This window comes from Microplitis demolitor, chromosome 4, assembly GCF_026212275.2.
Source record: "Microplitis demolitor isolate Queensland-Clemson2020A chromosome 4, iyMicDemo2.1a, whole genome shotgun sequence".
Taxonomy (NCBI): Eukaryota; Metazoa; Arthropoda; class Insecta; order Hymenoptera; family Braconidae; genus Microplitis; species Microplitis demolitor.
This window is the reverse complement of record NC_068548.1, coordinates 3919901-3947284: the sequence shown is the minus strand read 5'-3', so window position 1 is coordinate 3947284 and position 27384 is coordinate 3919901. Positions and strand designations below refer to the sequence as shown.

At 27.1% G+C, this 27384-nt stretch overlaps 1 protein-coding gene across 1 annotated transcript; it reads left to right on the top strand.

Annotated features, from left to right (window-relative positions):
- The first annotated feature begins 117 nt into the window (after positions 1 to 117).
- On the top strand, positions 118 to 25980 carry LOC103574907 (growth hormone secretagogue receptor type 1). The gene is made up of 6 exons (XM_008554470.2): positions 118 to 211; positions 1118 to 1245; positions 3333 to 3495; positions 16509 to 16617; positions 17722 to 17793; positions 25263 to 25980. The coding sequence occupies exons 1-6, from the start codon at positions 118 to 120 to the stop codon at positions 25966 to 25968; spliced, it is 1272 nt and encodes a 423-aa protein (XP_008552692.2). The 3' UTR covers positions 25969 to 25980.
- Positions 25981 to 27384: the final 1404 nt, after the last annotated feature.

Here is a 27384-nt window from a genome sequence, read left to right as displayed (position 1 = left end):
AATAAAAAAAAAAAAAATAGTTATTAAAGATGATACGTTTGATATCGATATTACTTCATTTCATAGAAAAATTTTAATAAAAAAAAAAAAAAACAAATAAAGTTGAATATATTAACAATGTTAACAACTGTATCTGTACCGGCTTTTGAGCTGAATTCATCGTTTTATACAACGGCGTTTGGTAGCAGTAGTACATTGGAAGGTTTTTCAGGTAAATGCAAAAAAAAATTAATTTAAAGATAAATAGGGGTAGAGCGGGCAAAACTGACTGGGTGGACAACACGGACCACCTCAAAAAAAATTTTTTTTTTCCAAAATTATTTTTAACATTTTTGAGTATCCCAATATTTTTTTCTAAAAATTGTTTTTTAGAAATTTTTCAGTAGACTCAATGCATTGTTGGCCACTTGAAATTTAGACGGTGTCTTTCTCGCTATATTTAAATTTTTGTATAAGTTATTTATTTTGAATAATTTTGATTTTTTGGCATTTTCATTTACTAACAGTATTGTAAATCATTTATTTTCACTTAGAACAGATATAAACAATTTTATAATAGCCCGTTTTTTTACTTCGATGGTCCTTTTTGTCCATTCGAGAAAATTTTTTTTTTCTATGACAACTAGAAATTTGGTTTAAATATTTCCAATGGGTCAAAAAAATAAGATTCCCGTATTTCAATTCACGAAAATCCATAACTTCTTAAGCGATCCCGTTTTGTCCAACCTTCCCCTAATTATTTATTCAGGAAAAAATGATTTAGATCTAATAGTATCTAATTAGATCGAAGTATAGATCTAATTTTCGATTTATCAATATCAATAGATCTATAATGAGATTCACGTAAATCCTTGTATTTAAAACTGTTTCAAATTTTCTTTTCCTCCATGGCCTTGTAAAAATCTATTTTAAAATAAAAGTTTTAAATTTTTACAGTTTGTTAATTTGTTATCTGTTATCATTGATTTACGTCGATCTAAATAAAAGAATCAAATTTACAGTCTAAGTGGAACGTAGGGTCTAAGTCTCTGTATAGATCTAAATTATGTTTTCCCGGATACTTTAAATTGAATTAAGTTTATTTATTTATTTATTTATCTTTTTCTTTCAATAAAAGTTTCAGTGATTGAACCCGATAATACTAACGCAACATCGACACCTTATATGTTACCAGGATATATAAGAACGACATCTATGGTCGTTTGTATAACTGTAATGGTACTAGGAATTATTGGAAATTTAATGGTAATTATAATTATACTTCTATATTATCTATTCTAAGCTATGATTAATTTAAATATATGTATATATTTTTTTTTATATACTGTATACAGTCTAAAGAAAACATTATTATAAATAGTTGTTTATATATATCTAGTACGGGTGTCTATGCAATTTATCACACAAGTTCAAGAAGTGACAAATTAACGTATGAGCTAGTTCCAGAATAAGCCGGCAGGTTGCGCTGTGTCACAAGAGAACAAATGAGGAACTTGGCGCCCAAGTACACCAAAAATGATAAAATTGTAATTAGGTCTGTTCGCTCGGGTGCTTAGAACCTCAGTCGTGACACAGCACAACCTGTTGGCTCATTCTGGAACCGAACTATGCCATAATCTGTTACTTATTCGACTTATATTATAAAGAGTTATTATTGTAACACTGAGGTTTTTCATAAGGCAATAACTGATTTAAAGATGATAAATTAATCATTGATGATTTGATTTTATACTACACTTGAATCATAAAAATCCGTTTCCATATTCTATACAATAGCATTAACATGTTGAATAAAAATTTTTTTTTAACATCCGGAAAAATTTTAACCCTGGTCTCGGGGTTAAATTTAACCCCGATGGCTTTCGCACCAGGATAGCGGACTTACACCATTTTTTAGGGTGTATGATTTTTGTAAAAATCGCATGAGTTAACTATGTAACAAATTAATGATCATTTGTAAAGCCATATATAAAACCTCAATAAACATCAATATGATGCTAACAAGTTTTAATAAATACTATTTATAAAACTTTTCTGAAGACAACATCTATACTTGAAAAACTTGACAAATTCCTGTGAGGATATTATACGATACCCATAAGGATCTTATAAGATTCCTATAAGGATTAAGTAGGATTGAATAGGATTTCCGTTGATATTACAAGATTCTCAAAAGAATCCTGAAAGATCCTTTATAAAATCCGTTCAATTTTTTTGTAGCATTTCTTACACGATCCACTGAGAAATTTTTCTTGCAGGAATTAGCGGGCAGGTAAAGATAAAAAAAAAGGAGTATGTCCTTATGCCTTTGCAACAGTATCTTCTGTCAGGTTTCGCTCTAATAGAATCTGTAACGCGATATAGTGTTAAAGCGAGTGATACTTTGAGTGAAAGAAATGAAGACAGCAAAAAAAAAAAAATAAATTACACAAGTGTTCGTTGCAATTCACGATAATGTTACTATTAATTATCAAACATTTGAGATTCTCTGGATATTCATAATAGTAAACTCTTTCATAAATCAACTTGAAGCTAATTAATGAATAACTTCCCTGTATATGGTACAGATGTGGAAATTAGTAGAAGAAATTTTTATTATTTTCCAAGCACCTGTTGATAAATGATTGATAAAGTTATCCGCGGAATATGACTTAATATAAGCTCAAGATTTAGCGAGTTGTTAGTAAACTCTTATAAGCTTTTGAAATCATTAAAACAAGTGACATTGTTCTCAAAAGTTACTCGTTATAAAGGGCTTTAGTTTTCCTTTCAAGTTTTATCGAATACCCAATTAACTTTGAATATATCTTGCTTCCATAATCAATAATGCACTTAATAGTACACATTTTACAGTTATACTAAATCGTAAAAATCTTTGAAAACGCTTAATAGAAATTTAAAATAATGTTTGTGCGTCAATATAATATAACTAAATACATATTGCTTTGCTTGGTAAATAGGGGTTGAGATTATAAAAATATGACGGATAAATGAAAATGAATACTTCTATTTAAAAGTATGCTACATTTTTAAAATAGTATTCCATTATAATTGTTAACTTTGTGTTATGGAAAATTGGAAATTTTCAAAAAAAAGGAAGTTATTGGTTTCGGTCTGATTTTTGAATACATGGATGCTCGTGAGTGTGTGTCTGTGTGGGTAAATTCATTTTTGTCGCACGATATCTTTGGGACGAAATATATATTATATTATATGTTACAACCCTTTGGAAGCTTAGGCTTCCGGGCCAAATAAATTTATTAAATAAAAAAAAATATAATTGATGGTAGATCAAAAATTATTAACACGTTATTTTTTAATATGTTTCATAGGTTCCACTGGTTGTGTTTCGTGGCAAAGACATGAGAAATAGTACAAATATCTTTTTAGTGAATTTGAGTGCGGCGGATTTGTGTGTTTTATTAATATGTGCACCAACAGTACTTGTTGAAGTTAATTCTGGACCTCAAGTGTGGCCATTGGGTGAACATATGTGTGAGTAAAATTTATCGTAATTGATAATCTGAAAAAATAAAATTTAGTCACTATAAAATTGATACCCCGGCGGCCTAAAAAATTAATTATAAGTCAATGAGTAATAATTCACCTTCACAATGCGAATTCTCTAATGGTTGTATATTTATTTTTATTGTATTTATATTTGTCGAATTGAAAGTACAGCCTGTGAGTAACCTTGGAAGTGGGTGGTCAATGTTCGTAAATCAGACAGACATAATGCCTCTAATTATTGGAGTGGATTTATCGCAATTGAGATCAAACAATCGTCAGATTGTTGCTGATTAAAGTCGCGCGTCATTTTTATTTTTTATTTTTATTTCCTTTGATCTTCTCCTCTTTCATTATTTACCGTGTTCATTCATCAAGGTCATATATAATGTATGTTTTGTATCTTACATTACTTAAGAGACGATGAGTCGTCAATGATTATTCTTTTTTTTCCGTTTGCAGTCATGATTTTACTGATTTGGTAGTTTCTATGCATTCAAATATAAAACATCACAAGATATATACCAGCATATATATATAGTGTGACTAAATTGGTATACAATATAAAAAAAATATGAAAAAATTACCATGTGAGTCAAGATATGAAATTGAGATTAAGCATCAAGATCCTAAACACGAGGCTTAGGCGAATCAAGATAATCACCGATTGCGAAAAACCGGACATATAGTAGAATCTCTCTAACTTTGAACTCTTCCTCCTCCCCATGCATTATATAATGAAATGAAAGATATGTCCGTTTACTGCTGTTCATTCTGTAACTTTGATTTCAGGAATTTCAAGCCCCTTGTTCTCAGAACTAGAGAGCTTCCACTGTCTATATATACATATATATATTTTGCCCTCAATCTATAGTAAAGATATATATTTCGTAACGTTGTAGAACAACTTTATAGATATGATATAGAAGCACTTAAAATTAGGCATAATATAAAGGCTAATATAAATCAATATTTCGATGTTATTAATCAGTGTAATTAAAAAATACCATACGCAGGGAGAAAAATATTATGTCATCAACATAACAATCCTAAGTATGTTATAGAACGCATTGTTCAATTCAACATTATCTAACTTCATTAAATTTTCAGTTTAATTTAATTTATTGAAATTTTTTTTAAATATCCCGCCTTTTTATTTTAGATGTCGCTCTTCTTTTCAATCTTACTGTTACACTGGTGCTGCTGCCAGTAGCTGATAAAAAGAAAAGAAAAAAAATAATAACAGTGAAAACAAAAATGGCAGCTCAATTTTTCGTGCATTACAAGTTTTTAATTTTTTATTAATTAGCATTAAACCAAAAAGCGTTGGATAATGATTTATGATAGGATTCTTGTCACTAAACTAACACCAATAAAAAATAGGTTAGGTTCGTCAGCCGTGATCACGAGAAATCGGTTAATTAATTGACATCAGTGCTCCCTTCAACTAAATTATTTATTTTCAAAATAACATAGTAAGGAATCAACTTCATATTATATTGTTATCATTCCTTAATAAATTCTCTATATGATGACATAAGTTGTAATCTATTTTAACATACTTTAAAAAGTGTTGAGATGATTGATAGTGAGTGAGGTACCGAAAAAATCGAGCGTCAATAAAGCAAACAGCGCTTTCACGCTCGAAGTGTGTAATAGATTTTCGTTTTATAGCAAAACTCCATATGTTTGATTAAAGCATACGACAAATAGCTCTTGTAACCATACACTAGTTTATACGAAATAGGTGGCTGCCAAAATTTTATAATTTAGCAGGACAAACTAATAGCGCGTTTAGAAACTCCTGATGATCAATCGCCGTTTCCAGGAGATTGCATGCAATATGTAATATACAAAAGGTCAGATAATGCGTTCCACTTAGAACGAATACAAACTCGGACAGTGAGTGAACATAAACATTCGTTTCTTACTAACCCACAAAAAAAAGATTTTATTTTGGGAAATCGTGACCGGAGATGAAGGATACATTTTATATAGGGATCTCATGGAAAAAAACCCATCCAGGAACCGGAATAGAAAGGAAATTTCTCATAACAAATTACAGTTTTCCATTAAATGTATTCATTCTATTTTTGAAAAACTAAGAATTTTTGTCTTACTAGAAAATAAATACCTAAATTTTTGAAAATATCCCTACGAAAACGTGATTCAAACAATTGATGCTTTCATTGTTTCAAAAAATTATAATCACCATTGATAGTTAACATAAGTCCTGTATACAAAGATCTGATTTCTATCAAATTGGCTTAAAAATCGAGAATTGATTTTGGTGAACCACCGACGTCGATACGTATCATTAAATCGTTTGATAAGAAAGTCATTCGGTGTACGTTGTAAAATAGAAAAGTTTTTTTATTATAAACTAAACTTTATTAGAACTAGGTCAGACGATTAATGTGGAGGTACAGTACTTCATAAAAATACTTGGGCGAAACCAACGGGAAAAAAAGATCATTAACAGGACACAGAGAGTTAAAAGTCATTCTTTTACATTACAGTGTTCAACCCCAAGTTATTTAAGCGTCCGAAAAAATTATATTAAAAAATATCCTTGAAAGCAACCAACATATCGTGATAAGATCCGTTGCTATTAAATCGATCGCGACAAGTTGTTGAAAGCTAAAAAGATTTTCTGTATATTTAATAATGAAGTTATAAATAAATTTGTAAAAATATCAGCACAATACGTTTCGATCGCTGAATATATAATAGAAAATTTGACAATAGAGCACTACTTCTACGCTTCGTGTTCGACGTGTGCAATAGAAATTGCGACTTTGACGTCGATTTGCTTAGTGGTTACCAAATTATTCAGAAAACAATTCCTTCTCCCTCTCCCTCTCCCTCTCTTACAGGAAAACTCATTCAATCTCATTCAATCACATTAACTAATTTGATCATATAGATATGACTATCACAAAATTTTTCTTGTTCATTTAATAATATAAATTATTTATTAACGTTTTTTATTGCCAGTAAAATTTCTGAAATAAAACGTAACGATTCTGTACACAATTATAGCAAAACATTTGATGGCTAAACCAGCAATAACACGAGGCCCGGCAAATAATTTATTAAAATACCGAAAGCAAGTTGTGCTGATGCTCGGTACCGTTGTAATTAGTTTTTTTATTTGTTTATTACCATTTCGTGCATTCACACTGTGGATTATTGTATCGCCACTAACAGCAATTATAAATCTCGGTGTTGATGGTTACTTTATTTTACTGTACATAAGTCGAGTTATGCTGTATCTTAATTCAGCAATAAATCCAATACTCTATAATTTAATGTCAACTAAATTTCGCGAGGGTTTCTTACGTTTGTGTGGATTATCACGTAAACAAAGTAAAGATATACCAACATCTGGACGAACTGGTACGACGACAAGCAGCAATCATTCGGATTTCTGGCGAAGACAAAGCAACAGCAGCAAAAATTGCAGTGTTAAGGTCTCTACTGTTAGTACGGATAATAATAAACCATGTAATTTAACAATTATTACCAATACTAAAGAAGATAATAATAAAAATGACAAAGTTAGTTTTGTTTAAATAATATTTTATTATTTTCAGTTGTGAAATATTGTTAATATTCATGTTATTTTATCCAAAAGCACAAATCTTATTATTTTTCCTATAGTAATTTATAATATTTATCAATTCATACAGATGGCGTTACGTGTTAATCGCATTTTGTTCAAGTAACCGAAAAAATTCCATTAGTGGTTAAAAAAATTAACGCGGGAAATTTTAAACTATAGTATAATTCTTGTCTATAGATCCTATAAATATGAACGGTAATTCTATAATTAAATGACCAATAATTAATCTAACTAACATATTTTCATTAGGTTCTCTATGCTCATTATAATTCATAGCCAATATTTATTTTTTAAAAAATAAAATAATATTTATAGTACAGTTAACAAACTGAAATATTTATTTTAAATAAAAAGTCAATATAGATACTAGTTGAAAAATATTATGTTATTATTCCTTTGCTCGTATGAATAAATATTTAGCATTAAAGTATAAAAGGAATATTAATAAAATTGTCAACCGTCTGCGACGTTTATCTTACCTTAAATAACTTAAAAAAGACATTAAGATGTTTGGAATCCTGCCATTCATTTGTAGTAACAGTAGTAGAAAGTATAAGAGTAGACGATTTTAGTTCAATCTCACCCGTGGAACCGTTTAAATTTATGCTACAATATTACTCATGGTAACATCTGTGCTGAAAATTTGAATTTAATCGTCTAATGTTAATTCTAAATTCACCGTCTAAATTTAAACTTCAGCATATACATGTGTAATAAATATAAATAAATATGTCATAACTCATAAACATTCGTTAAAAAAAAAAAAATATATAGAGTAGACCATTACGCGGATGAATAGGCGCCCGAAGAAACGGTCTAAATGTTTTTTCAAGTAGAACTGGTAACGTTCGTTTATTGGACGTTATTTACTTTATGGGATACATAAAATAGCTAAAATAATAAATTTACAAATTATAATTACTTATATTTTTAAAAAAGCTATTATACTCCAGCTTTTGAATAAAAGTCAATTCATATATTACTATATATCTAAAATGGAAATTTTGACGGTAAATATATACGGAATAATGGACCCCTTAAGAAAAAAGAGCTTATATTTAATATACATGTAAGCCCATTTTGCCCCCCCCCCTTCCACCCCTATCAAAAAAAAACTTTTTGTAGCTATAAGATGAAATTACTTATGGTCAAAATTTCAGCCTTAATATATGGATGACAAAATAAAACATTTGTTTTGAGTACAAAGTATTTACCTGAAAAAAAAGGTTGGATTTGATTATATATAATTATATATGAACGTTATATATATCTAGATCCAAGGAGTTAATTTCACTTTGAACCGGAGTTCCCATATTAAAATAAACTCCCCTTTGGAATGAATTTCTCTGCAAAGGGATGAATCAAATTTAGTCACCCGCTTCGTATTAACTCCGGATTTAATCTACGTTCGCAAATTTTTTAATGTAATGGCAGTAAATCGTTAGTTACACCGAATAATAGTTTGTACCACTAACAACAATTGTTTTGTTGGAATGCAGAAACTGATTTGTCAGACTAACAAAAGAATCTCAAGTCAAATATATCGTCACAAAATTAGTGAAATAATTCAAATTTATACAAATATATAGAATATATGTATATATGAAGTCTGTAGGTGATGTAAAGGAAAATTGATGGTTTGAAAGGATATAAGGGTCGTTTAAAATATGAGGGTGTTGGGTTTGCTAGATAACGTTTAGACGTCTGGCTTTTATGAAGCGCAAATAATCTATTTTGAACATTTTGATATTTTTCCGTATACAAGAACCTAAATATGCTAAATATAATTTTATAATACTTTTTTCAAGATTAATTTCATTTCATTAACGTTGTTGCTGAAAGATATGTCACAAATAATGGCTTAAAATTAAACGTTTATATATATATATATATATCATTCAAAAATGCATTTGGGAAGACATCATACATCTGTTATATGATTGAGTGCACTCTGCATACAGACGCTTTAAAATTTGACATTTGTTTGACACATATTAAGTGGTAATTTTTATGTTTACATATTGCAAGCCTTATATAACTTCCATTACTGTAAAAATATATACACTAAAAAAAAAAAAAACTTAAAACAAGAAGAATTTACTTGTGCTAAGTATTTCATTATAAAGAAAATTTTTATTTTTGATTCAAAAAAACAATTCTTCGATTGATAAATTTAAATTCTTGACCCAAGTATTTTGTCAGTAGGAAGTTAAAAGTAAATTTTTTTAATACTCTACTTTACCTCACTTCCTTCTCTGTATAATAAATGTCTTTAATTAAAACGTCGCGCTTTGGTCGTCTGGACGCCTACTGCATATTGAAGAAATATTTAACAAAAAGAAAAAAAGTGTTGACACACCCATTTAAATTAGGTATATGTATCACATGTTAATGTAACATGCATTTCATCTATTTCATTAATTTTTTATTTCAAATGACTGCAATAAAATGTGTTTATATGTAACATATATGTATATACTTATTATGGTTTCTTCTACTCAGCGCCATCTGTTTCAAGTAATACTATGAAGTTCTTCAATTGACGTAAACAGCATGCGACAATTTTCACTTTGTGTTAGACAAAGTTTCTCGACATATGATAATATTTTCAAAGACAAATAATAATATATTTAAGAAATAATTCATTGCAGTAAAAAATATTGAATTATTGGCTAACGAGACTAGGGCGGCAAAGTTAAAAAAATCATGAAGTTTTAGTAAAGACTTTGGTAATAAAATGGAAGCATTAAATTTTTTAAAAAATTAGAAAAAAATTATGAAATGTTTTAAGACAATATGTCCCATTAAAATTTTTTTTACAGACACGTAAAAAAAATTCATTTCTAAAAGATTCGTAATATTGAATTGAATGTTCCATAGGGAATTTAACTATATAACATACTAACGTTTCCTATGTGAACATCAGTCATATTACTATGTGAATATAATTAAAAATCCATTACATGTACATAAATATAATTGCTATATTGACATACACTGAAAAAAATAATCGGTAGCAGCTACCGGTTGGCAATTGGTAGCCGCTACCAATTATTTTTCGGTAGCTACTACCGATTACTTCGGTAACAGCTACCGATTATTCGGTAACAGCTACCGAAAAAAATCAGTACAAGTTACCGAAATAATTGGTAGCTGCTACCGAAATATAATTGGTAGCGGCTACCGATTGTCAACGGGTAGCTGCTACCAATTATTTTTTTCAGTGTAGGAAAAATTCTTATATTGATATAGATATTTTTCTAATGTAGCATAGGAATTTCTCCTTAAATATACAGGTATTTTTGCTACGTAACATTGAAATAATATCTATATAACAACAGTGAAATTTCCTATGTGAGAAAATAGCCTATGCGAAAATAATAAAAATAGTTTTTTTCCGTACGGAAAAAATAGCCTTTTTTTTCTTCGTGTAAGAGGTATTCTATTAAAAAATTTATTAACTCAAGAATTTTTCGTAAAGTTGCAACAATGATCAACTTAAAGTTCTGAATTCTCTAAAATTTAGAAGCTTACTGTTATCAAAGTTTTTAGAACTATTTTTTCAAACACCGACAATGTTGATATTGCTTTGTAAATTACAGACTATATAATATATAATGAAATCTTAAATTAATATAAATTTTCAATGAAAATTTTTCGGCAATTTACCGAAATTGATGAGTTAAATTGAATTATTTCGCTATTGTCTCAATTAATTATGCTCTCGATATTGAAAGACGTTCTATAGCTCTCGTCAATTAATTTTGAACACGATCGATTAATTTCCGATGTCTATTTTGTGCAGCCGATTTCGAAAAAATTTTATTTATTTCTATAAAAAAATAAACATAATAATAAGGATATAAACTGATGGTATAAAAATCATAATTTATACAGACAAAACATTGAATCACAAATGTAATTCGAGAATTAAATTTTCACATGAGGAATAGAAATAAAAGACAGTTCAACTTGTTGGGTTTTGGACAAATGCCAGCACCCATTATCGCACCTCCTAACAATTTTCCGTCTCTTCCTTCTCTCTTCTATATTAACTTTTTTACTCTTGTCATTTTATTTATCTTATACATTCATTTCATTTTATACACAATTTCGTGTATTGCTATTTTTGTATACGCTCACTTAACACTCTATATATCCTTTTGTAACACATCAGTTATTTACACTTTTAATTTTACTAACATCAATTTTTTTTTTTTTTTTTTTTTTTGTGTACATAGAAAGAATAAAAAAATTTCTATTATTTAATTGAAATAATAATTTTTTAAAGATTAATTAATGATAAATAAATTTTTTTTATTTTTCATGACTCAAAAAATACGGAATGACTTTTTATTCGTTAGATCTTTGAGTGGTAAAGTAAAAGCTATTAAATTGAAAGAAAAACTCCAAGGACTCAAAGTAATTTAACAAACAAACTTAAAATGTATGTTTACACTTAAGAGATTTGTTTACACACATTACCAGTAAAAATAAGAAATTTTTTTTTCTTTTTCTTTAAATATTTATCTTTTTCAACAATTCAATACTTTTATTTTTATTATAGATTTATCTCTATTATTATGTTTTTACTTCTGATGACTGCAATTTAGTGATAACTAGAAATTTATACGGGAAATTTTGAAATAAATAAAACTTTTTTATACTAAAAAAAAATTTATTAAAAATCATTTAATGCCAGTTTAATTCACCGTTTGAATTTTAAATCCGGTACTTAATTTTACTACACTGATGTATAACCCTTAATCACTTGAGATTTATGCCCTATATTACTGAAGATTAATTCCGTCATCCTGAATAATAAGTTAAGTCATGGGTCAGGCGTAAAACCAACTAATGAAAGGGAAAAAATTAAATTATGCTAGTTGTATTTTTCATCATTTTCTTAGTATTCACCAGAAGAAACGATAACTTCCCTCTTTTTAAAAAAAAATTTTTATTCATCTCATAAATTATCAATTTGATTTTTTTTATTTCTTATGTTCAGTTTAACATTTTTTTAAATATCCCGCCTTTTTGTCATAGATGTCGCTCTTTTTTGTAAACCTATACTGTTGCGCTAGTGCTGCCACCAGTAATTGATGGAGAGAAAAAATGAAAAAAATAATAACAACAGTAAAAATAAAAATGGCAGCTAAATTTTTCGTTAATAATCACTTTTACGCTTTTAATAAATTACAATTAAATAAAATTTAAATGTATGTTTCCACGTAAGTATACCGTCAATGTGTTGAAAATATTTATTATCCTTATTTATCAAATAATCAGTTGTCATTTCCAATGATTCATTATTAACTTTACGAATTATTATGGCTATTAAAATTCAATGAGCTTTAGGTTTCGAAACCCTGTCGATTACCAGAAAATCTATTTACATTAGTAATCTGTTCACAAGTATCATCAGACATAATTATGTTTACACACCACCTACACATTTCCACGCAATGACATTTTGAATAATGTCTTCCTTATACAGTTCCGCCTCCGCTTATTACGCTCGGTGTGGGTTAAACAGGAGCGCTTTAATAACATGTTGTCTCTCATTTAAACCTTACATTACTGCTTTTGTTATTTGAAAACAAAAAAAAAAACTTTTTCTATTTATAAATATAAAATGGTTGGAAGATCAAAAAACTCACAATTTAAACGCTTATAAATATATAGTAGACAAATTATTATCAATATACTTTAGTATGAAATAAAAAAAATTCAATGATATTAATTACAATAAATAATTTAATTCCGTCAACAAATTCAAATTTTTAGATTACGTATTATCGGGAAAGCATAATATGATTCAGAGGAAAAATATAATAACAGAAAATTGCAATAGTTACCAAAATTTCTATTATTTTATAATCTTTTGAAAAGTGTACTTTTGTATTGCCCAAACATAGTTATACTTCGTATATGCCAATTTTTTGCAAAGTGTTGAAAAAAAAATAATAAATAGAGTTAAGAATAAAAAAAATTAACTTGAGTCAAGAACACCGTAAAGAAAAATTTATTACCGACTTTAATCAAAAGTGGTGAGTACTCTGTTCAAAAAAATTAGTCTCTGTGTTTCAAAATACCCCACCTGGCTGTTAAAATCATAAAAAGTAGAGACTACACTAGTTTTATAGAATTTATGGTTAAAATTCCATGGTTTCATATTTCGGAACTATGGCAGCCTAGTGGATAGCAGACAAGACTTCTAACTCAAAGGACGCGAGTTCGATCCCGTCCGAAGTCAGAGTTTTTTAAAAATAAAATTGGAAGGTAAAAATATTAAGTAACGATGACATTATTTTTTTAATTGAAAAAAAAGTGTATGTTTAGTATAAAAAAAGTGCCACCTTGAATCAAGTCTTCATCTCTCTTTCTATTGCATTCAAACGAGGAGAATTTTCGACAGGATTCTGTTCTCTTAAAATTTAAAACAAACAAAAAATAATTAACGTCAATTAACTGCGATTTCCGAAGGATATCGTGTTGACCAACTTACATGCAGGCCAACCGACATCACTGATATTTAAAATTGAATTACATTATTTTACGAGAATATCTAAATGTATAAACCCAAAAGTTGTCTCGACTTGTTTATTAAGATGTTATTTTTGTGAAGGTACACATTTTATACTATTTTAGTGTATTATATAATGTGACGAGACAAATAAAAATGGGTGTGAAGGTGAGAAATTGTTAAGCGAAAGTAGAGCAAACTGAACGCTTCGCGATGGTGATGCGCAATATTAAAATTTAATTTAATTATATGAATGAGCCAATGGTTAACTAGTTTCATAGTATTTTCATCAACTCCACTTAGCTTAAATTCTATTAATAGAATTTAGTAACACGAAAATTAAATTTTCATTATACTATGAATTACAAAAAAAAAACTAAAACTAAAGTTTTATATCTATAATTCACTGAATTAAATGCCATACGAAATGAATATATATGTGTATATATTTCAAGGAATAAATTAGTAAGTTTATTACTTTTTATTTCTATATAATTATTTATCAATTATAATAAATTTTAATAAAAAAATCCTTGCTTTGACTAATTAAAATATTTGGGTATCAAGTAATAAAATTAATAGTAAGATAAAATCTGAAATTTTTTTTATTACAATACATAAAAGTAAAATAGAGTATATATGATATTAATTTGCATACGAATGGAAACATATAATGTGTTTTATTTGTATTAAGAGCTGTATGACCAAAATAAAAGATTTGTTACTTTCACCCATTAAATATATATATACACTTTTTTTTAATTTTTATAACAACTAAATTCAAGAAAAAAAGAAAATTTTTTTTAAAGTGCGCGCGTGCGTACGTTTGTGCGTTTCAGATCTATTGAATCAATTAACAGAATTTCTGATAATAAAAACTTTTATCACTTTAATTAAAAGTTTTAGTAAAACTACTAATTTTATAAAAAATATATGTATATATACATATATCCTACGAAAAACATGTATATGAATTACAAAATTACTCATATAAATAACACGAGTAAAACGAAAAAAAAAATTTACATTTCTTATAGGTTATATTTATATTGAATAATTAGTACCTTATTGACTAATTCGATAGTAATTACTTTTTACTTACTATTAAAGATTTCATGTAGGTGAGATGATTCTCACGAGGCCAATATCTCTTCCATTTACTTAATTATTTAACTGAAAACACTACAATTATAAATGATTATCGCACTGACGCCGATGAATAAAAATGGACGCTAATTTACGCGGTCTTTTAAACAGATGGTCAGTTTCTTGTTGTTTTAATTTCATTATTTTCCGCTAGCGCGTATGAGCGCCCTTGGCATATCTTAATAATAAGTATGATATATGATAAATTACTCAAGTATATAATTTATTTATAATAAATACTCTAAAATTTTGTCACTGTTTAAATTATGACTACATACAGGTTATTGTGTATCGTCAAAAAGAGACGGATTTTATATATATTTTATAATGTAAGATAAAATATATGATGCACATAAAAATTGACAATAATAATTGAAGAGTTGGAAAAAAAAGTATGAGTGTATGAGAAAATAAAAATAAATGAAGGAAGAGAGAAAGCGAGAAAGAGGAAAAGAATGTGTATAGATATAGTAAGGAAAAAAGAAATAAAGAGGGTGGGTGAAAATGAGTAGTAGGTGAACTCTAGTACCCCCCGCAACGAATTACCGTTGCTCTTAGGCTATACGTGTCCGAGCATTTAATGTGTATACGACATTTTTATTTTCCTCTGAGAATGGTACTCGCTTCTATCCAATTCTCTTTAACCTTCAAACCAGGAAATATTGTTTGAGAATCCTAGACTACTATTGCTCCGATTCTTACTTAAATTATTTTTAAAACAAATGATAAAAAATATTTTGTAAATAAAAATTAAAAAAAAAAATTGCAATTTATATTGTACTGATGGATAATTGCACGGCAAAAATTGTTTTTTCATTTTCAAGAATAATTGTCATGGTATTTGTCAATACAGTCGCTGATAGAAATATCTATCTGGTATAAATCACATTATATGCAAAGGCTCGATAGCTTAAGTAGTAAAGTGCTGTTTCATACTCTAATGGCTCCGGGTTCAATTCTTGGTCAAGTCAGTTTGGTTTTTAATTTCACTGAAGCACCTCTATTGAAAGTTTTATTATATCTGAAAAACTTTTACTATTCGTTCAATTAGTTCTTTAAAAAACTCTAAGCAATTCTTCTTGAAGAGTTCCAATATCCGACATTTAAAAGTTGTCCCGATGAATACCAACTGATGGTAAATTATAGTAAATTACAGAAAATTTACCGCAGCTTTATCGTTGATTACTGCAAATTTACTGTGACTTACAACGACTTTTTACCGTAATAATCATATTCATATGATATATTTTTGACTGATTCAAATTTTCAATAACTTTAAATAATTTGATTTAAATTTAAAAGAAAATTTTCAACAGTGATTGTTTTCCAAATGGTTAAATACTTATTATTGGTTAAATAAAAAAATACTGATGCAGATAAAATTTATGACTAATGGTTACGACTTTGAAATGTCGTAATCATGCTACTTTCGACCCTCCAACAAACGATTTAGGATTACTACATACATAAGTAACGTGTGTGTCATGTTATATAATACTTTATCCCTTAGCTCAAAAAATTATACCAAAAAACTTATTGACATCAAACTTTATATATTAAACATTATAATATATATAATTTTAGTGATAAAAAAAAATTTAAGATTAGATTTAATGAAAAACTTTCGATGAAGTCAAAACAAAAAGTCAATCACGTTATTAATTTAAATAATTGATCTAATAAATTAATTCTTTGATGTTATAGGTAAGGCAGTGCCTTTCGTAGAGTTAACAGTAGCTCATGCATCAGTACTGACAATACTTGCAATTAGTTTTGAACGTTATTATGCTATTTGTGAGCCATTACGTGCTGGGTGAGTAAATTTTGTTGTTATTTATTTTATTTATGTCAAATAATGTTCATATGCACTGATAGAAAGATTTATCTGCGAATATAATTGCAAAATAAAACTTTTTTAACCTAACGACTGTAAATTAGGAATTGGAAGAAAAATATAGAATTAATGTCAATATTGATGACACTTTTTTCGCGGCAAATGTCAATAAAGCCATCAAGTGAATGTTTATTTATAAGACGTCAATTTAATGTTTTGATGCAAAAAATAAATATAACAAGATAGCAGACCAATGACACAACGAGTCCATCTCGATAAAATTAATTATTTACTTTTGCAAAAAAAAAATCATTAAGGTAAAAGCCCCTATACCCGCTCAGTACCATTAGTCGCTCACTTTAACTGTTTAAGGCGTTTTTTTTAAATTTTTATAAAAAAAAAATTACAACTAAAAATATTATTATTGATAAATAATTATTTGTGAATATAAATATATTAAAATATGATGTATCAAATTATTTTATAATAGATTATAAATTTAAATTGAATGACTGTTTTCAAAATCGCGCTCAGCCGGGCATTTTTTACTTTAACGTTCATTCGTTAGATTAAATTTAGGCTACGTCAAATTTTTTAAGAATTGTTATCACTATATCTTATTAAATACATTTTTTAAATTCATGAAATTTTATATTATGAAAGAATAAAGAAGTATAATTTATAAATTATTTTCCAAATCAATAAACTTATCATAGTTTAATTGATATTGTCTTTGAGCGACTATAGGGCCATATGTTGATCGAGTAATGGTACATGACAACTTTTAGTGAGCGACTATAGGTACACTCAAGGACTTCATTTAAAAAATTAATAATAATTAATCATCAACATTATTCTTGAAACTAAAATTTTATTCTAATACTCGAAACTTAAAAAAATAACTATAAAAACACAAATATGGTTTTTCATTTTATTTATTGATTTATATTGAGTAATTTAATATCACTCCAATGAAAAGTGAGCAGGTATAGGGGCTTTTACCTTAGTTCTATTTTTTAAATTATCATTAGATAAAATCGTATTATATTTGCAGTAATACATATTTTTTTAATTAATTTTTAGATATATATGTACAAAAGCTCGAGCGACTTTTCTCTGCTTTCTGGCTTGGGTTTTCGCAGCCGTCTGTACAAGGTAAGAAATTAATATTATTTTTAATTGTTTGTAGAAGAAAAACTTTTGAGGTTAGCGAATTTTACAATTTTAAAAATAGTCACTATAAAATTAGCATTAGCTCATTAATTATCAAGATAATAATAATAATAACTAATCGACAATGAAAAAGCAATGCGTCGTATCCATTTACTCTTTCAATATTAAAATAAATGTTGACGTGAGGTTACACGTTTAAATACAAAGACTAAGATAAATTGTTGACTCGATATATCGAGTGCATTTACTACTACACGCAACAAAAGTGACTGGAGATATTGTATGTGTGTATAAGTCTTTGGGATTCCCGATATGCATAACCTACATTCTTACTATTTTATTAGATTCTTCTTTATATTATTATACATATTGTTTCACCACATTTTATGGTATAGTAGCATTCTAGTATTGAAAAATGTCGCAACAATGTAGAAATGAGGATCCACTAACGACGGATTGCGCAATAAAATGTTTAAAAAGAAATCGAAATTATTTTCAGTCGTCATTTTTGTTTTAAATACCACAGCGTCATAGTAAACCCGGACCATGTTGGCCACCTGACGGAAACTGAAATAAACACATGCGAAAATTACTATGACCTGTAAAATTTACAAGGATTTTATTACAAATTACTGGAGCTATTATAAATTTTACTGTGGTCACAGTAATTTTTACATGTGTTTATTTCAATTTCCGCCAGGTGGCTAACATGGTCCGGGTTTACTATGACACCGTAGCACTTCAAAACCGACTTTTGTAAAAAAATTTCTAAACTGTCTAATAGTATCTTACACTGTAAAAGAACGGTGTTAAAAATGGACTCAATTTAACACCACGTGGTATTAAAATGAAATAGCATTGGTTTAGGTAGTGTAATTTGGCGGTGTTAAATCGGTGTGAAAAAAAATTTTACGTTTAGACATTATAAAAAAAAATGCATTAAATATAAAAATTTAATGAATTTTTAATATATATGAAAAAACAATTTCTGTTTTCACCCCTATTAAAAAGTGATTTAAAACGATTAGAAAAAAAAAATTCAAATACTTTTTAATACTTTTGAAAACTTTCGAATCGCCCTTCTTATGGGCATTTAACATTGCAAATCGTTTTAAATTGCTTCTTTTAATAAGGGCAATTCAGGATATATAAATTTTTTTGGGGTTATAAAATAACTAGTAATTGAAACAGTTTATTAAAAAAGTTTGAAAAACTGAAAAGTTCATATCTTAACAGCTCATTTTCCTTGTCGAAAGTTATTTCGTCGCAGTTATGTGTAATTTGTATAGTTCCCACGGTTATTATGTCGTCGGATAGTGCGGTGCCATTTCATTATATAATAAATACTTATTGCGATGTATATCCGAATAATAAATTAATTATGAAAATGCATTATATATGAATACAACAATATTTTTTTTCAATAAAAATCCTGCGCTTAGAATTTTATATAACCGTTTAGTACTTTGTTCAAATTGTCAATAGGTCTTGAAATTTAAAAAAATTACTATTCAAATAGAACTTGTCACATATATGTGAATTTTTTTTTTTGTATAATACGACCACGCATGATAATTTTTCCACTTCTCTCGATTATGCTTACATATAATCAGTTAATACTACACTTTAGTTTATTGTAGAGCAGAGTTAAAAGGGGTAGTTGTCATAAAAAATAAAATCGATTGTACACATTGTGTGTGAGTGTATGGAATATATTGATGACACAAGAGCTGTTTCCTATTGTACACAATAAAAATACAGTAGAAGAACAGGGGGTTGAAAGAAAAGAAAAAAGAAGGAAGTGGAGTGAGAAGGTGACAGTAATAGGGGTTGGTAGAAAAGACACCGGAAAAAAAAAGAAAATAAAAGTAAAGTGGAATAAACGAAGAGGGTGAAAAACAAAAAGAAGATTTCGGCAATCTTGAACCATCTGTTTCTCGTCAAACTATAATATTTTTTCGACTAACCACAAAATATCAAATAAATTCATATCATTTATATTTTTAACAGTGTTTCACTAAACCGAAAGTCTTTTAGATAAATTATATTTCCAATAAATAAATTCATCATGACGATAATAATAATTATTATTAATAGCTACACACAAAGGAAAAATTATGACAAATGTTCATATTATGATACCGAAAGATCAACTCGTAACATTATGGTTATAATTGCTTGGAAGTATAAGATGGATGTCAATAATTTCTGGGAAAAGTTTTTATAACCTATAAAAATGATTTCTATAATTAGATGGTAAAAGTTCCGGTATCGTATGGTGATGATTATAAATTATAGTAACGATTACCATGCTTATGGGCATAATTCCCACAGTCCCAATAAACCCTATAATATCATGGTAACCATTCCCATAATATATGTGAAATATTTCCATACGCTATAAAAATGATTTCTGTAATATTATTATAGAAGTTACCATAATAGTATGGTAATCATTATCATACTATTATAGTAATCATTACCATACTGATATGGTAATAATTACCATAACTATTATTATACTGTAATATGCATCCATTTCAAAAATATGTATTTATTTTATAATCAGTATGAAAGTTCAAAAAATTTTGAATTACCCTTAACTAGTTGAACTTTTTTTTTCACGCGGGTAAATTTTGTTCGGATTCATAATTTCTTTATATAGAAAATTAAATCAGACCTTTCTGAACGTTTTGCTATCAGGTAGCTTTCATAAAAGGCATTTAAGCGTCTATATATTTTTTTTATTTGCTTTATGTATGTGGGTGTTTTATTTATTTTTTCTTTCTATATTCTTGTCTTTCAGTCCTTTTGAGTGGAAAGTAATTGCTTGAAATAAAGTAAAAGACAATATAATTTGTAGCTTTTTACTATTAGACTATTGTCGTTCATTTAAATTCTAAACGTGTATATTTTATGAGGTTCGCGAATTTTTAAAATGCCTCTTTTTTTTTTTTTTTAATAAAAGTGGTGAGTTTACCAATATCTTACACAGATCCATCATCGAGGTGTTTTGGAAAACAAATAGAGGCAACGACTGATCCGAATGTAAAAATAAAAAGTTTTGGACAGTTATTTTTTTTTTTTTTACGGTACGAATTATAAATAATTTTATGACTATAAATTTGTTTGTATACCGAAAATGGATCAAAGTATTTTAAAAATTGGGTTAATATCTTGAGTATTTTATTACTACAAAGTGAAAGCTTTTTTGTTACCATCTGTGATAACGCGGATTCTTCACCTCATGTTAACCAGACGTCCATAAATATAAAATAAACCACTTACTTGACTTAACATCTGTTATCTCCTCGTTAAATTTTGTTATTATTTACTTATTTATTTTATCAACATTTAATATTTCCGTTTTTGATATCTTTATAGTTATAAGTGATAGCAAACTATTTTTTTTTAAGCCAAAAATTTTTATCATTGATAATATATAATACTTTGCATGCATAGACGGTTGTTTGTTTTATTGAGTGTATGGGAGAGGTGTTGCAATTTGAACAAAAAAATTTCATTTTGTTTTTTATAATTTTGAATTATAAAACTTTCAAAAAGTTACTTTATAGTGTCCTTTATAATATCGATGTAGTTAAATAAGTAAAACTTAATATTAACTTATTGAAAAAATGAATTTATTTGGCTAAAGGCAAAGATCAAGATGGCGGCGCGCAAGGGCTGCAATTGTAACACAAAATAGTCGCGATTAGAACACAAAATGAAAATGTAATTTCTATTGAAGTACTTTTATTATTCTCTTTCAATAAGGACTATTACACTTACCAAACTCATAATATCAACTATTTTTAATACATTTGAATCAATAACATTATAAATAATTAAATATTCATATTAAACATATAACGCACGTGTTAATCACATTGTTTACTATACGTCCATATAAGCCCAGGTTAGACACATCGCGCATCGAGTTCGCGCTGGTGCGCTGGTGGCTCTGAGTGTTCCAATTGCAACATTTTTAGGTATTCCAATTGATGCCATTCGCTCACTTAATAATAAAAATCGAATAATAACAAAACAATGGAAAAATTGGTATAAAATGCTATTATATATTATTCTCAGTACATCTATTAAAGTATTGATACAAGCCCCACATCATAATATTAAAATACAAAACTGTTATTCAAAAAGTTTTAAGGTATGAAAAAAAAATTTCACGGGTATTTTAAAGAACTTTGAATATTTAAATATTGGAACACGATTAAAAGCTTAAACTTTTGTCCTTCTCATAAATTAATGTTTTAAACAAGTTGCAACAAAAAAAAAACAATGATTTTTATCTTGTTTGTTATCTGTCGAGTGTTTCTATTGCCCCCTGTTCAAATTGCAGCACCTTTCCCCTACTACGATATTACTGATTTTTTTTTTCCTTTATATAATTTTAATTATTTTATATATAAATTATTAATTTTATTCAATTGGTTGCAGTTTTAATAATTTTATTTTTAAAGTAAATTATTATTGTTTAATTTTTATTATTTTTTTAACTTTTAATTTTAATATACACACACATATTTAAATATATTCAAATAATACCCGAATCATTGAACTGCAGCCAATAGAAAAAAAACGATAAAATTATCTTATTTAAAAAAAAAAAAATTATTATTTTATTTTTTTGTTTTTGGATTGCAGTCCAATGATTTGGGTATCGCAGTATCACGAAATGAAGATGAATACAACCCTAAACAATGAAGAAGGCATGAGTGAAGCTATTATACCAGTTTGTTTAATGCAAGCGAATTCATTACCAACAACAATTTTTTTTTTATCATTAATATTTATGTTTTTTATAGTGCCCCTATTTATACTATTATTTTTATATTTAATAATTATACGTCATTTGATAAATGACCGATCAACTTCTACAGCTGAAAATTATCACGCACGTGCTCGTAAACAAGTTGTACTAATGTTACTGACAGTTGTATTTAGTTTTTTTATTTGTCTTGCACCATTCAAAATTCTTACATTCTACATAATTTTCGCGCCAAATGAATACGTCGATGCTATTGATCATGATACATTTTATAATATACTATATTTTACCCGTATTATGTTTTATTTAAATAGTGCTGTTAATCCAATACTGTATAATTTAATGAGCAGTAGATTTAGATTGGGATTTTTAAAATTGTTTGGTATCAGAAAACGTACGATATCATCTAGAAGTACAGTTACTGGTACAAGACTCTCTCGTAGAACTATAACCAGTAGTGATCAGCAGGAAAATTTTTTATAAATATTTATTAGTAAGAAAATGTAAAAAGAAATTGTGTAAATAAAGTTTTTCAAACTATTAACTTATACATTTTTTTATAATCTCCATTTAAAAACTGGTATGTAAGTACTCTTGAGAATTTAAAAATTCAATTTAATTTATGAAAAGTTTTCAACTGACAACCGATTTTAAAATTTGAAGGATATTTACCTTTTATCTAAAATTTTAAGGTAATTTTTACTATAAAATTCTCTGCGTATCTATACACAGTTAGAAATTTTGTGTTAAATTGAACACAAATCGTGTGTTGCAAACGGTCCACACAAATTTTTGTGTTAACTCAACACATTGTGTTTGTGTTGATCTTTAACACAAATTTCATGTTAAATAAAATTGAACACATAAAATCTGTTCTTTTGACATTAAATTTGTGTATATTTAACAGAATATTTGTGTAAATTTAACACATTTTTCGTGTTAAAATCAACTAATAAACATAAGCACATAACCTAACCAACTCAAATTTATTGATCTACCCTTAGTAGTACTTATGTCAATTTAGCGAACATTTGAACCGGTTCAAAAAGATATGAAAGTTATCTAAATTTAATTGTAAAATGTATATATTTGATTGTGAATAAATTATAATCCGAATTTCCCTGCAAACAATGCTGCTACAATACTTTACTTGGCCATAGAAATGAAGAATTGAGCGAGAACGTTTAGTCAAATAACACAAATTTTGTGTCAATTTTCGAATAACACAAGAAATGTATTACACTCTAGATTTTCTAATCATTTAACATAAAAAATCTGTTAAAGTAAAATAACACAAACGCCTTGTGTTGAATTAACAGATTTCTGTATTAAAAATCAACACAAAAAATTTAATCAAATAATTTTTTAACACAAATATACGAAATTTCTAACTGTGTAAAAATATTGCTATTAGTTCAGGGATCGTTGTCCACAGGAGATATAGAATCGGCAGTCAAGGAGCATGATTCGCACGCGGGAGATTAGCGTTCGAATCTCGGCAGAATCTCGCTGAAAAAAAAATTCTTATTCACTCCCGATTTCTATAAAAAAAAAAATAATTATTTAAATATTTAGTTTAAATAAAATAATAATTATGAATTTATTATGGAAAAAACTGCTATGGCTTTAAAATTAAATCGTACATGATATAAATACGTGCATTGAAAATTTTTAATAACAAAAAAGCATTAAAACTTACAAATATATTAAGTAATAAGAAACTTTTTCTATTATAAAAGAATTTTTATATTCATTTCACCCTAGGTTGACTCGCATTGAAAATAAATTTATAAAACATTTCCATGTTTTCAGAATACATATAAAATAATTCATAAATTATTTTCTTGATATAATAAATAATAAAATAAAACTAAATAAAAAGGAAAAAAAATTTCCTCTTTCTCATTGAATCTGTTTTTTTCTTTTAGTTGATTGATAAATGCTGACTTTATTCGTCCCTACAGAGTGAAGGAATCACGTTCGCTTAGATGATTGTAGAAAGAAGTATATCCCTCGAGAAAAATATTAAATATATACCTTTACCTTTTTCTGCATTACATCACGCTATAGCCCTTTTTTGGCTTTAATTTTTTTTTCTACTTTATCTAATACATATATAGTCCACTTGAGTTCAATCGTAATCTTTTAGGTTCATTTTGATAGTGTTATTGAAAAAGTAAATTTATTTCCTAAAATAACAGAAATTCATATATTTGTATATTGTTCAAATTAAAAAAAATTTAATGAATCGTTAATTTACAGTATATTCCATTTATTAATAAGTGCGGGAGAAGAAAGTCAAAAAATTTTTCCTAATTTCAAATTACAAAGGATCCAAAAAGTCCTTAAATTTCTTTGAAATATATATGAAAGAATTTAAATTCCAGAAATCATTCGAAAAATTTAGTTTTTTTAAGGGGTATTTATTTTACCCCACATTCGAATTTTTTAAATTTGGATGATATTCACACCGAGTAATTTTTTGAGAATTTATAAAAAATAGGATTAGTAAAAAGAAGACATACAATTAATACTTTTTTCTTCAAGAACTTATTTCACCGTCTCTGTCATGCGCAATTACTATAAATTTACTTTGCTGTTATATGAAAAGTATATTTTAAAAATATATGGAAAAAATAATATATTTATTTTTCTCTATTTTCAGTCCAATACTAGCAATGACAGTTTACTCAATGGAAAAAGATGATGATGGAAGTGAACTACCAGCATGTTCGACGTCAGTAAAATCAGCTTGGCCGATGATATTTTTTCTAACAACAATATTAATATTTTTTATAATTCCATTAATAATATTGATAGTGCTGTACACAATTATAGCTAAACATTTGATGGCTAATCCAGCAATAACACGAGGCCCGGCAAATAATTTATTAAAATACCGAAAGCAAGTTGTGCTGATGCTCGGTACCGTTGTAATTAGTTTTTTTATTTGTTTATTACCATTTCGTGCATTCACACTGTGGATTATTGTATCGCCATTAACAGCAATTATAAATCTCGGTGTTGATGGTTACTTTATTTTACTGTACATAAGTCGAGTTATGCTGTATCTTAATTCAGCAATAAATCCAATACTCTATAATTTAATGTCAACTAAATTTCGCGAGGGTTTCTTACGTTTGTGTGGATTATCACGTAAACAAAGTAAAGATATACCAACATCTGGACGAACTGGTACGACGACAAGCAGCAATCATTCGGATTTCTGGCGAAGACAAAGCAACAGCAGCAAAAATTGCAGTGTTAAGGTCTCTACTGTTAGTACGGATAATAATAAACCATGTAATTTAACAATTATTACCAATACTAAAGAAGATAATAATAAAAATGACAAAGTTAGTTTTGTTTAAATAATATTTTATTATTTTCAGTTGTGAAATATTGTTAATATTCATGTTATTTTATCCAAAAGCACAAATCTTATTTTTTTCCTATAGTAATTTGTAATATTTATCACTTCATACAGATGGCGTTACGTGTTTATTGCATTTTGTCCAAGTAACTGAAAAAGTTCCATTAGTGAGTAAAACAATAAACGCGTGAAATTTTAATCAAACTCAACATTCAATAATTTATTGGACTACTGTTTCTAATTAATTTTTTTCTTAACCTATTTCTTGTAATTATTGATATATATATATATATATATATATATATATATATATATATATATATATATATATATATATCATTAATTTATTTACACGATATTTAACAAATGACAAAAAAATCTCAGGTTTTTGCGATTCTTACAAATTTTTTCTTACCGTTCTTATATTTTTTATATATTTTTTGCCAACCAAAGATTTATGACGTCCCGTTTGGATCAGTGATTTATATCGTAGGCATTTTCATCTTCTTCCTCTTCTACTACTTTATCCTACTTTTTTCTTTCTTCTATTTCTTCTCTTATGTACACATACATATATCTATATGCCCATACACTAGATCTCACTTGTCTTGTTCACTATATTAAGATAGATATTCTTTTTATTTTCGCAGAGATAGTGCCTAACGATTTCAAGAGTATACTAGTGGGATTTATTTATCTTATATAACTTAAAGATTTTCTTCGATCTTATGTCGCACTATTTCATATTTATTTTATTCAATCATTTCTTCATATATTTATATATTTATATCAATCTATATATTTATATATATTTTGCTCAACACAACTGGAAATAATTTTTTATTTTATTTTTCTTATTAGAAATTTATTTTTTTATAAAACAATGACATATATTTGTATATATTATTATTTTTATATGAAATATTAGTTAAATTGGTGTAATTGTTTTCAATGATTTGTAAATATTAAGTTTTAATGATCAACATAAAAAAAAGTAAAAAAAGTTGTAAATCATTAAATATAATATAAGTATTAATTTTTTAAATTATTATAATATAAATTATAAATATTTTAGGGGTCAGAGTCTCTCTGTACGACTAAGAGAGTTATTAATACGTAAACAAAATATATATGAAAACTAACGGCAGAGAAGATAACAAAAGATTAAAATAAGTGATTTCGTTCAAATAATTATTATGAACAAAAAAATAATTTTAGACAAAAAAAAGACTACGAGCTCATACATGGAACATTAAAGCGGTAAAATTAAATAATATATAAATATGAATGTATATATGTGTGAATTAATAATCGTAATAATGATAATAATAATAATATTAATAATAATAATAATAATAATAATAATAATAATAATAATAATAATAATAATAATAATAATAATAATAATAATAAT

Coding starts and splice junctions, on each gene's coding strand:
- LOC103574907 (XM_008554470.2), top strand. CDS start 118: ATGTTAACAACTGTATCTGTACCGGCTTTTGAGCTGAATTCATCGTTT. Junction 3,496..16,508: donor GCCATTGGGTGAACATATGT/GTGAGTAAAATT, acceptor TTGATGTTATAG/GTAAGGCAGTGCCTTTCGTA. Junction 16,618..17,721: donor TGTGAGCCATTACGTGCTGG/GTGAGTAAATTT, acceptor ATTAATTTTTAG/ATATATATGTACAAAAGCTC.